The following is a 12,480-nucleotide window of genomic DNA, read 5'->3' on the forward strand; positions in this document are numbered from 1 at the left end:
GTACGTGCGAGCAGTGTAAACAGAAGCTGGTCAGAAGCGGAGATGGCAAACCAGAGAATTACATTACTGTGATGGAAGTATTCTTATTATTTTGAAATAGTCGAGGAAAAGGAGAAAGGAATAATGGTTAAGTGTAGATTATGTGTTGGTGAAAAGCTCGTCAACTGCAAAAAATACCACTTAAAAAAAAAAAAAAACATCTGCATGCAAAGCACAGCACTACAGAACATTTGCCGACTTTCCACCACTGCTGCTCTATGGACTGCTCAGAATAAAAGTTTTCCGTGGGGGACACATGTACGATGCTATCACACTGCGCAGGTGTCTACACTAAAACTAATGAACTTTACACAGGTTTTAATGAAAGACAGTGTCTGTTACACGGCTTGTATCTAAACAGTAGCCTACCAAGAAAGTCATTGTTCACTGTCTTCCTCCTTCCTTTCACAACAATTTCTCTTGGAAGTTTATCTTTTGGCATCGTCGTGCGTTTAAAAATCACTATCGGTGAAGCTTTTCTCCCGATGCCGTGCAGCTCAGAACACAGGTGAAGTGCGGTTTTTCATGCCCGGTTGTTTTCAGCGTGACGAATGATTCGCATTTCCTGTAGACAGTCCGAGTGAGAGGCAGGTCAAACGTCAGAGGAACATCATCCATATTTATGATGTGGTGCGGCCCGATTCAGTGGGAGTGCATCTGATTTAATATAAAGAGTTTCATTGGTTCACCTGAACCTGTTCGGCACTTTCATTGGTCTAATGTTATGTCGCTCAGTTTTTGGCATGAAGTTTGTGAAACCGGGAAAAACCCAGGAAAAATCCATAAATTAGCCGCTTCGTTGTTTAACCCGCGGGGTTCAAAGCGTGGGAAAAAAGTAGCGGCTTATAGTCCGAAAAATACGGTACATTCTCCATTCATTACAACTCTACATTAGACTTCACGTTAGACATTATTTATATTAAATTTATATTGTCTAATGTCATAAGAAGTCTTAAACTATCTATACTATACTCCAATGTAGAACTGAAGAACATTAAGGGTTATATATTGAATGATTTCAGTGTATGTTGTTACAATACCTGAGCAGTGTACATTGATGTCCATTTTATAATTACTTATTCAAGTATGAGACAAAGTAGCAAATGTGCTTTGATTTATTATACAATATATCCACATACGTGAGATACCATCGTGAAAGACAGTCAACGAAAAAATATTTCACAAATAAATCGAACTGGTGCATATTCAAAAAAAGCATGTCTGTGATCAGCCGAAGAACAGTTCTACAGCTGTCCTTTCTAAATCTAGTGCTTTGAAGAGTTCAAGCAGAAAATAAGTTCATGAGGAAGCTAAGGCAGCTGGAGCCACAAAAACAACCAGCCAACCAGAGCCTCTCTGTGCTTTAAAGAGGCAGATACAGTGAATAATGAGAGCATGTCCAACGTCTCACTGGTTTACTCACTCTCCCGATAACTGGTAGTTTGTGGGCGTAAGCCCGTGGAGGAAGAGAGCTGACAGATGGGTTCGGGGTGAAGCTTGTCTGGAAACGTCGTCCCTGGCATCGCCGGCCCATCTGTCGCCCACCAATCAAAAAGGAGAAAGCTGGAGGCCCCACCTGGGAAGGCAGGAAGCGAGCTTTTGGGAAGATGTCTCTTGACTGGTTGGCAGAACGCCCTGGACGGGAGGAGGACCTGGAACGAGGGACTGCGGATGAGGATGAGGAAGAAGATCGGGCCAAAGACCTATACGGCAAAAACAATTAGATCATTTTTCCCCAAAGTTACCATTCTATATAAATGGTTTATACAGTAAATAGTGTATATAGCTTTTGACTCCTTTAACTGTAAAACATTTTATAACATAATAATATAATACAAAAGAATAATATATTATTGACGTTATTGTTAACACCTTTTGGTTTCCACCACTGTTTAAAAAAAAAAAAAACACCCTATAACTCAAATAAACTAATCAAGCAACCTAGTTTAATGATGGGGTCCCTATTTGCATCTGCATTAAACCTTGGCCTGTACATACCTCCCTGATGCAGTAGCACCCAGAATAGGTGGTACAGTCTCAGTCCGTGGGCTTCCATCTGGTCTGGGGCTGAGGTTCATGCTGGCAGTGAGTTGTGGCATCTTGCGTGTGCTCTCAATGCTGCCTGCGCCACTCCCTGTCTCTTTCCTGGCATCAGAAGGATGCACTGAGGCTGCTGGTGGTGCACTGCCTAATGCAGGCCCTGTACTAAAACGCACAGCCAAACTGTCTCCAAAGAACGAGTAGAGCTCACAATACATGGCAGGCAGGGACACTGGGGTCCACTCCTCCCACTGGCAGCCTGTTCCAGCTGCTTGCAGGTGGCTTGCGATACCCAGAGGAGCTTCAGAGAGGGGTTCAGGGGGAGGACTGAGGCCTGGTGAGCTCTCTCGAAAGCGCATCCCTCCTCCCGCAGAACTCTGAAGAGCAGCAGGACTTCCTTCTGCTGTCAAACTCAAAGCTTTCATTTTTAGCAGACGCTCCACTGCCACCTGGTGGATGGGAAGTCAAATTTAAATAAAATATAACATAAATCCAAGTGGTTTTCTATGAAACACTGTTTGTTGAACACGAATTCTAAAAAGCACCAACCAAATCATGTCACACAACACATCTGCTACAATAACGGTTAACCTGCAGTATGTTAATTATGTAATCTAATCTGATGCAGAGCTCTTTCATGGAAATTCTGCCTAATTTTGTGTTGGTCCCCCTTTTGCTGACAAAACAGTCCTGACCTGTTGAGCATCAACTTCTCCAGCAATGTGAGCTACAGAAGTTCCTCTGTTGGACAGGACCACACGGGCCAGCCTTAGCTCTCCACGTTATGACCACCAATGACCCTGTCGCAGGTTCACCACTGTTCCTTCCTTGGACCACTTTTGATTGATACTGCCCACTGCCCACAAGAGCTGCAGTTTTGGAGATGCTCAGACCCAGTCGTCTAGTCATCAAAATTTGGCTCTGGTCAAACTCGCTCTAATCTTTACGCTTGCCAATTTTTTCTGCTTTCTAATAATAATAAAATGCTAACTTGCTGCCTAAAAAACCCACCCGCTAACAGATAATCAGTGTTATTCACTTTACTGCTCATAATGTTATAATGTCAATGGTATGCCTGATCACTGTATGTGCAGACATTCCACTATATATTTAATTCAATTAACCTCTAACACAAACTGAAAAATAAAATAAAAATAAAAAGACATGCTACGCTTACAAGAATGGCTCCATAGACCTTGTGCCCATCTGCTTTTACTTGTGCGTTAGAAACAGAGTAATCGTCCAGCACGGCTTGGAGATTCGCCCAGTATGCAGGCAGGTGGGGATACAACACACGCTCAACAGCCTGGAGTCAAACACAAATACATCGTAAATATGCATGCACAACTCCACGCATTGCATTTGCCAGCTTAATGTGTGTGTAAGATACCTTCCAGCCGAGAGCGTGCAACCCCACCACAGCTCCATAGTGAGAGCACAGAGGACGCACCGGGTCTGACAAAACCTTCTGCAGTGACAACAGAATCTGATGATACAGTCCACTCACCAGGTCACCATGAGTCCTATCCCAAAAGAAAACACAAAAACCCACACAAAGCCTTAATAATCGAAACAGATTGATAATTCCCTTTGTAGATGTTCAAATAAAATGCAGAATATATCATGGCTCATTGAGGCTGTGGATAGTTCTGCATTTCTAAAATGTTCTGATCGCCTGTAATACTATTTTGTCAAAAGTTGGCTGAATATTAAACGGCGATAATAATTCAATCCACGCAGTTGAGAGCAGAACCATTTTATGAACGATCGTGTTCCTCTTTTGTGTTTGAGAACACATTATGATGTGATGTGGCCTGACATGAAGGAGAAGTTGATCACTGTTTTTGTGGCACATATAAATACTCGTAACCAACTGCTTATTTCTGTTTTTAAGTTAATTCGACGCAAAAAAGGCCGCTTGTCATATTACAGAATAAATGAAAAGCACCATTCATGAATGTATTTTCATAACAAAGTAATACAGCTTTACCTGTTACTGTTAAAATGCACTGAATCTGCTGAATCTGCAACAATTCTACACAAACATCTCATCAGAAATTACTTTGCATACCAACAAATGTTTTAACAAATGTTATAGGAATAATAACATCTTGGAGCAATTTCATTAATAAAGACCCGTGCTTTATTTTCTAGTCTAACTCCCAACACTGTGCTATAAACTATTTACTATAGAAGTAAATGACTTTTAAAAGCACTGTGTTTCATGATATCTTCATGTTTAGTGATCCCACGCTTTGGAAACTTCCTTTCGTTCCTGCCACATTTAAAAAAAAAAGTCGGAATTGCGTAAAAAAAAATTTGGAATTGCGTGAATAAAGTCGGAATTGCGAGAAATAAAGTCAGAATTGCGTGAAATAAAGTCGGAATAAGGCAAATTATTATTTTTTATTTGGTGGAAACAGGCTTCCGTAGTTTTTACCTGTCCAGAGCGCTCCAGAGTTCAGCGGGTGGTGCATCGGTAATAATGGTCCGTGAGGAAACACAATGCACCGTGTGTAGTTAAATGAACTAAACGAAGCAAACAATTTGCCTCGATGCATTTTTGTATTCAGATTATTTTGCGTTACTCGAGGAATCGTTTCGGCCCTACTACACAAGAAGCATTACATTTCCCCATGGACCATTATTACTGACGCACCACCCGCTAAACTATAGACCGCTCTGGACAGGTAAACACAGAAGACGCTGCAAAATAAATACTACCAGCCACTAGCTTCGCCACTACCAGCCCGTAGCCTCAGCAGATTTTACAGTTAAACTAAAGGGAACAGTTAAAAATTGCAATGCCTTTTCCTGGCAATGCCTTTGTCAGGAAACATCATTCTTATTTGCTTGCGTAAATGTATAATGTGAATGTAGTAGTAGTATACAATATACCAGAATATGTGGCTGAGCAGCAGAGCAGCATAGTCTCTCAGGGTCCAGTGGTCATTTAGTGGATTGATAGAGGCAGCAAGTGGCTCCAAGATGCAATACATGACGCTGGAGACCAGACTGCGCACATAGGAACCAAGATACAGGTATGGGTTCTGAACCAGACTCTTCACCATGTGCAACAGCCGGTTCAGCTGATCCAGATCATGACTTACTGACTTCACCTAATGGGAATACATGACAGTTCAGTGATTGAAAAATCCTAGCCTTTACTTAGACATGCGTTGGCTTTAAATATTATCAGACACATATACTTGGCAAGTTTGATCTTGATGCTCTTGATCTATACCTACATACATGTATTTAATGAGCTGTTTTTAACCCATATCTGTTTAGACATTTGCATGACAGATGAACAGGCGGTAATTCACATAACATTTCTGCCCTGCATAAATACCCCTTAACCAGACATTATAATGAGAACGACACATACCCCACTGATGACGTAAACAAAATAAGGTAGGAGAGCAGCAATCTTAGAGTTGGACTGAAGATCCATTAAAGCAACCTGGTGTTTTCAAAAGGGAAGAAAATACCTCGTTTTAATCCGAGCACTAAATTATTTTGATCATTCTTCGTGCAGAAACAAACTCATACCTTCATTAGATGTGGATCTTCTCCTAATATGGCTCTAGTGATCTGCTGGTAATACTTGAGAAGGTCATCTGACAGAGACTGCACAGCAACGGGGACTAAGGTGGAAATACAGAATAAAAACACTATTTTTTCACTACTACTTTGTATGGCTTTGCAAATATTAGTTATAGAATCTTTTGTAGAAATACAAAAACAGTATTTCACCTGTGCCCTGAGGTTCCAGATTTCCTTTTCCATCAAGATAAGATACATGCACTATAAAAATAAAAATAAAAAAAGACATCATAGTCAGCACAAATCTAAAGAACCTGCACAATCTTCAGAATGGGAATGGTTGAAGCATTGTACCTCGCACGGTCGTCTCAGCACAGCCCTTGGGTATGTTGGTGGCAAGAGCCAACTCGACCAGGTTCACCTCCCGATCCTCAACAAAGAAAAGCTCGCCCTCTTTCAGGGATCGGAATGGTACGGCATCTTGGGCACCGTAACCACAAACAACCTAAAAGAGGGAAAGACAAGATTCATGAGAGGGAAGAAAGTAAACTTAACCAAGAATAAGATCATAAAGCCAACAGAGTAAATAAGATGCACGGCTACAATACATTAGTAAGACTTTCCTGTGGCAGTGTGTGAAAGAGGAAAGTGATAGGGGTCCTCTTTTTCTTCTTTCGGCTTCTCCCATCAGGGATCGCCACAGCGGTTCATCCGTCTCCATACCCCCCTGTCCTCTACATCATCCTCTTTCACACCAACCACCTGCATGTCTTCTCTCACCACATCTATAAGCCTCCTCCATGGTCTTCCTCTTTTTCTCCTTCCTGGTAGCTCCATCCTCAGCATTCTCCTACCAATATACCCCATGTCCCTCCTCTGCACATGTCCAAACCATCTCAATCTCGCCTCTCTCACCTTGTCTCCAAAATGTTTTACATGCGCTGTCCCTCTAATAAACTCATTTCTAATCCTGTCCATCCTCATCACTCCCAACGAAAACCTCAACATCTTCAGCTCTGCTACCTCCAGCTCCGCCTCCTGTCTTTTACTCAATGCCACTGTCTCTAAACCATACATCCCAAGTGCTTATCTTGGTTAACATAGCACCAAATGGACTCTTTTTGTTCTTTTAAAAATAAGACTGCTAACAGAACCATATATGTCAAATGATACTCTCAATAAGACATTACATTTGACATGTAAAACCAAGCCCTATATATAAACTAGACCCAAACACAGGTCTTACGTTTCAAGCAATTCGTTGAAGCAGAAGCTTGTTATATTTCTTGTTTTTTTATGATATATAATATTTATTTAAAAGGTGTGTTTAGTGTACCTCAGTATTGCTCCAGCGCAGTCCTCTATTAAAGTCCTCTACAGTCAGTTTGCGTCTCTTGGCGTGTCTCATGAACTGAGAGCTGTTCTGCGGTAAGAAAGCGTGAAATTCATATCAAGCCACTTGTTATTCCAAGTCCCAGGGATGAGTTTAATCTTCAATTATCGTATTTATTTGTGCAAATCGCGTGTATATGGGTTTGTAGTGGATGCTTTCACCTGCGTCGCCTCTCTGAGGCGGTAACACACGTCCTCCGCGAGCATCGACGCTAAGTCATCAGGCAGCTCCACACCGGCGCTCTCCGCCATCAGCTTGATGGAGTCTCGGGAGACTTCAGCGAAACGACGCTCTTCTCTGGGCTCTGACATGGTCGCGATACACGTCCGAACGCCTTTAGTTTCCCGGCTTTAATAACGAGCTAATGTTGGAGCATCGCGTTAGAGCAGGCTGTTAGCTAGCCCATCAACCGGCTAAACTGAGTCACTGTGGTGAAAAAAAACCTTACAGATTTATATAAAGAGTGCAAATAAAGTTTAAAATCAATCGAATATATAGCAACAAGCAAGAATTTCACTGCTTTGGGTCGTGTTCTTGATCAAGCGTCGCAGGTTCAACAGTATTTTAGCTCTCTGTTGTCATGGTGTGCGCTCCCTGGGCGCCATATTCAATCCCTTCAAAATAAGCCCTGATTGGTTATCAGGACGCGCATGCGCACAAAGGGTATACGTTTCTCATTGTGGGCCTGAAGTAACCCCACTGCTCTTTCCAGTCAATAAGGTTTTAAGATATACTAAACTCAGTCAACCGGTTTAATAACCAACACAACCATTCTTGAGATGATTCACATTTTATCCCCCCCCGCTCCAAAATGCAGCATTTCAGGGTAATGCTACCCAAGTTGTTGAGGTGCACCGTTGGTTACTGTCTACCTCAACATGTCAGAAGTGTGCTGTGCAAGATATGTAGGCCAGGATGAGATTTAATGAACGAAATACAAAAGAAGTTTGATTTTTGAACAGCACTAACGAAGGCTAGTGGTTTTATTAAGATCAAAAGGATGCATACCAATGCCAATCCTGAAAGAATAACTTACCACAATTTTAAGTTAAAAATCCATAAATAAGACATTCACACCATGTCCCAATGTTTCCATATACACACACAAATGAGTTAAAATACAATTTACAAATGGTCTACTTCATTATATGACTTGCCACACATTGGGACAGACTGGACAAGCAAAGTAGCAATTTAAGAAAAAAAAAATATAAAAAAAAATTTAAAAAATACATTTGAGACTGCAAGATCTCAAACTAAGGCCAAAAAAAATAAATTACAAAAAGAGGCCATCAATAAAAATTCAAGAAAAGGTTATTTACACTAATATATATAAAAATAAGACTAACATTATGGCAGTCGTGGTTGGTCAAGAACACCAGCATTTAGGTTAGAAGCTTGTCCCAGCTGTTGGAGTCTAAGGGCCAATGGCAACAGCAGGTCGTTCAGGTGCTGGCTGCTAAAGGTAAAAGCGTTGTTTGCCACAACTTCTGCAGACGGGGGTGTGACTGGACTGGAGTCATCAGGAAACACAGGTGAGGCCAGCAAGGACTGAGGTGAGGAGGAGGATGAGGAAGAGGAAGATTGCATATCTGAAGCAGGAGAGAGGGCCCTTCCAAGCACTTGTGGTGACCAGGGTGCCGGGCTCAAATTGATACCCTTCACATTATTTGGGAGGCCATGCTGAAATCGGCAGCGAGTACCATACAAGCAAAAGCCGAATGCACTGAAGGTACGGCAGAGGGCACCGCGGGGTTTCCATTCACTGGAGCAAGAAGGGGGACCGCAGGTTTTCTCCTCGGCACAATCAGACTCTGAACCACCCTCAATATGCAGGAAGTGGCAGCGTGTGCCAAAGGGGCAAACACCAAAGGCACGGTATGTGCGACAAGGTACGTTGCGGCGCCTGTGACGAACTGGCCTTTGCTCCTTCAGGCTGTGCACGAAAAGGCAGCGGCTTCCATACATGCAGTAGCCCGCTGTGTGGAAGGAGCGGCACAGCTCCGTCTTGTACTTGGGATGGCGGGAGGGCACGTGGAGGTCATGCAGGCCATGAGCAAACTGGCAACGCTCAGCATACTTGCAAGTACCACTGTCGGCATATCGGCTGCACAGCTCAGTCTTGTAGCGTGTTGAGCAGAGCCAGGGGTTGAGAGGAGGAGAGGGAGACTCAACCAATGGCAGCAAGGCTTCAGCCAGGGACTGACCCCCACTAGCCAAGCTTTCCACAGGGAAAAACACCTCATCACTACCCTCAGAGGGAAACAGCAGCAAGTCATCTTGGCTGGTCTGTAGAAGAGAATTAGACAGCACTTAATATAGGAAGTCTAGCACTGAAAGCTGTTAACATTAAAACAAAAGGTGCATGAAGTGTAGTTATGTTTAAGATACATTTACAAACTAAGTCCTGTTGAGTCATTTTGGGGGAGAAATTATATATATATATATATATATATATATAAAAATATAAAAAATAAGGATGCCATTTTTCTCCCCCTGGATGCACCATACTCCATCAAGATAACCAACCTAACCTTATGCCAAATGATAATGGGTTTTAAAATACAATATATATTGATAAATAATATAATAACTCAAACCAATGAACTGGAACAGTTAAAGAAATCTTCAGTACATGTCAGATATACATAGAATTGAGTAAGAGAGACACCAGACTTACCTCAAACATCATTGTACGTGCAGAAACTTCGAGAATAATAACACAAGCGTCTCCAACAATGTGCTTTTGTTTTTGTTTCAAGTGCACCTTTTTGGGACCAGGGTTCCACCAGACAACCCAAAAAAAAAGACCAGAAAGAGGAAAAAGAAACCGAATTGATTATGGTGTGACTGGAGAGGCGAAATGGTAAGACGTGGCTTACACCTTGAAGTGGCAAGTCACACGCACTGAAAGTCGCGTCCCATGGGTGTTATAAAGCGTCTCTGATTTCCCGCGCTCCATTGAAAGTAGCGTCAGCTGCGCCTCCGAACGGACCAATCAGAGGGCGCGGCGGAGCGCCAATTGAATTTGTGCTAATGCTGCGCCGCGACTGTCCACTGTGCGGGACATGAAGTATGATCGGATTTGTTCACACCCGCAGCTTCGATCGGCGCAATCAACATTTTCCCGAGTAGTTTAATAGCCGACTAGCACGCTTCGAGAAAACATACTGTCCGGTGGAAATCACCGCGTCACACCTTCATCTGTTAATTGAATGAGGAGCTGTGAAAAGGGCTGAAGGCGTCTGAACCGCTGATACACACCCAGCTTTTTAAATCACAATATATTTATATATAATAATACAATGTATCGCATTTACCATACATGTTTATGTTCAGAATATTTAAATCCCACTGTACTACAACATATCACACTAATACACTTTATTCTTAAAAATAAAATGCAATTAAATGTTTTGTTTCATTTTTATTAGTGAATTATTTTATCGCACTCTCAACTTTCTGTAATTGAATTTTCCTCTGGGATCAAATAAGTGATGTATGTATACATCTATCATGTATGGTTTGTATGTGTGATGTGTATTGTCCCCACAAATTATAAATATTTACAAATTGAATGATTGTATGCTGTTTTAAGCATATTTCTGTCATATTTTTATGTTTTATGTTATGTTTTCTATAATATACATGGTATTTTTCTTTTATAACAAATAGTCCTGATTTGGCAGTGACACACACTAAAACATAACAGGCCCAAAGGTATAAACAAAAATAACTGATTTAAATTGTACTTTTGAAATCAGTCCAATGGACTTCAGCTCATGCTCTTAATGCAAATAATACTTAGAAAATATTTTAGGTGTACAAGATAACTGAATTGTCTCTTGCTTTAAACCACCTGCATGTCTTCCCTCACCACATCTATAAACCTCCTCCTTGGTCTTCCTCTTTTCCTTCTTCCTGGTGGCTCCATCCTCAGCATTCTCCTACTGATATACCTCATGTCCCTAATCGCTGCTCTCACTTTCTCAAACTTCTTAAAATACTTCCTCCATCTGCTCAACACACTCTCCTCACTAGTCAACACCTTTCCATCTGCATCCTTTATTGCTTTAATTTTAATTCAATTTGATTCATTTTTATTTGTATAGCGCATTTAACAATTACCATTGTTTCATAGCAGCTTTACACAGATAATGTAATAAAAACGAATACGTTGTCCTTTATGTGTAAGTTTGTCCCTGATGAGCAAGCCAGTGGTGACTGTGGCAAGGAAAAACTCCCTGAGATGGCATAAGAAAGAAACCTCGAGAGGAACCAGACTCAAGAGGGAACCCCTCCTCATCTGGGTGGCACAGAATGTCCATTTATTACAGTATACGATGTTGTGGGGTACAGTGATGGTGTTTAGAAGCAAAATGTAGTCCTTGTAGTCAGTGTAGCAGACTGTTGACACAAACTACAGTCCATATCCATCATCCAAGCTCCTGTTCTTACTCCGAAAATTTCATAGAACCCCAGGGCATTAAAGAGAAACATCCCCAGCTGCACAGAGTGGCCTCCAGTTGAAGAGATCACTATCCAGAGGCAGGCCAGGACAAAATGGGCAGATCCGCGGAGGGGAGAGGTGCAGGAACAGTGGTCACTGGAACCTCAGGAGCATGTTTAACTCGACCGAGAGAGAGAGAGAGAGAGAGAGAGAGAGAAGAGGGGTGACAGGAAGGGGTGACTTGCAGCACATTTTTCCCAGCTCGGTCCATCTGCCTGGCCAATCGGTATAAATAGAAATTTTCCTCCTTCCTTAAACTTCTCAAACCTCTTTTTCCTCATGCTTATCTGCACTTCCTCATTCCACCACCACCACGTCTTTTTCTTTCTATTTCCAGATGTCATGCTAAGTACCATTCTAGCTGTCTCCCTGATCACTTCTGCAGTAGTTGCCCAATCATCCTACATGTCTTCACCAAAACCAAGCCCGTCTGACCTCTTCCCTAAATCTCACACTCGTCTTCCTCCTTCAGTTTTCACCATCTTATTCTACTTTCAGTCCTCACTCTCCTCCTCTTCTTTTTCACCTCCAAAACCATCCTACAGACCATTATCCGATGCTGTCTAGCTACACTGTCCCCTGGCAACACCTTACAGTCTCCAATCTCCTTCAGGTTGCATCTCCTACATAGAACATAGTCCACCTGTGTGCACCTTCCTCCACTCTTATAGGTTACCCTATGATCCTCCTTCCTCTTAAAATAAGTGATCACCACTGCATTTTTATCCTTTTAGCAAAATCTACAACCATCTGCCCTTCCACATTCCTCTCCTTAAAGCCATACCTACCCATCACCTCCTCATCACCTCTGTTCCCTTCACCTACATGCCTATTAAAGTCTGCCCCAATCACCAATCTTTCATTCCTAGGTACACCATCCACCACTTCATCTAACTCACTCCAGAATGTTTCCTTCTCCTCCATCTCACAGCCGACTTGTGGGACATAAGCA

The 12,480-nt window shown here is 42.1% G+C and overlaps 2 protein-coding genes across 2 annotated transcripts; both read right to left on the bottom strand.

Annotated features, from left to right (window-relative positions):
- Nucleotides 1–1,136: 1,136 nt before the first annotated feature.
- taf6l (TAF6-like RNA polymerase II, p300/CBP-associated factor (PCAF)-associated factor) lies at nucleotides 1,137–7,657 on the bottom strand. Its single transcript, XM_046852639.1, has 11 exons — nucleotides 7,180–7,657; nucleotides 6,962–7,048; nucleotides 5,980–6,130; nucleotides 5,836–5,886; nucleotides 5,632–5,726; nucleotides 5,468–5,542; nucleotides 4,978–5,198; nucleotides 3,470–3,602; nucleotides 3,257–3,385; nucleotides 2,038–2,528; nucleotides 1,137–1,742 (listed from the first exon to the last, which is right to left on the bottom strand). Exons 1-11 carry the CDS (start codon nucleotides 7,327–7,329, stop codon nucleotides 1,403–1,405), a joined length of 1,923 nt encoding a protein of 640 aa, XP_046708595.1. The 5' UTR covers nucleotides 7,330–7,657; the 3' UTR covers nucleotides 1,137–1,402.
- Nucleotides 7,658–7,964: 307 nt separating this feature from the next.
- cth1 (cysteine three histidine 1) lies at nucleotides 7,965–9,929 on the bottom strand. Its single transcript, XM_046852640.1, has 2 exons — nucleotides 9,699–9,929; nucleotides 7,965–9,307 (listed from the first exon to the last, which is right to left on the bottom strand). The coding sequence occupies exons 1-2, from the start codon at nucleotides 9,708–9,710 to the stop codon at nucleotides 8,369–8,371; spliced, it is 951 nt and encodes a 316-aa protein (XP_046708596.1). The 5' UTR covers nucleotides 9,711–9,929; the 3' UTR covers nucleotides 7,965–8,368.
- Between the last annotated feature and the right edge of the window lie 2,551 nt (nucleotides 9,930–12,480).

This window comes from Silurus meridionalis, chromosome 6 (genome assembly GCF_014805685.1).
Source record: "Silurus meridionalis isolate SWU-2019-XX chromosome 6, ASM1480568v1, whole genome shotgun sequence".
Classification (NCBI taxonomy): Eukaryota; Metazoa; Chordata; class Actinopteri; order Siluriformes; family Siluridae; genus Silurus; species Silurus meridionalis.

Bases quoted from the DNA above. Each gene is read 5' to 3' on its own strand.
- taf6l (XM_046852639.1), bottom strand. From the start codon at position 7,329: ATGTCAGAGCCCAGAGAAGAGCGTCGTTTCGCTGAAGTCTCCCGAGAC. The intron at 7,049-7,179 runs GTGAAAGCATCC...TTCTTACCGCAG, and splicing joins GCCTCAGAGAGGCGACGCAG to AACAGCTCTCAGTTCATGAG. The intron at 6,131-6,961 runs GTACACTAAACA...TCCCTCTTTTAG, and splicing joins TGCGCTGGAGCAATACTGAG to GTTGTTTGTGGTTACGGTGC.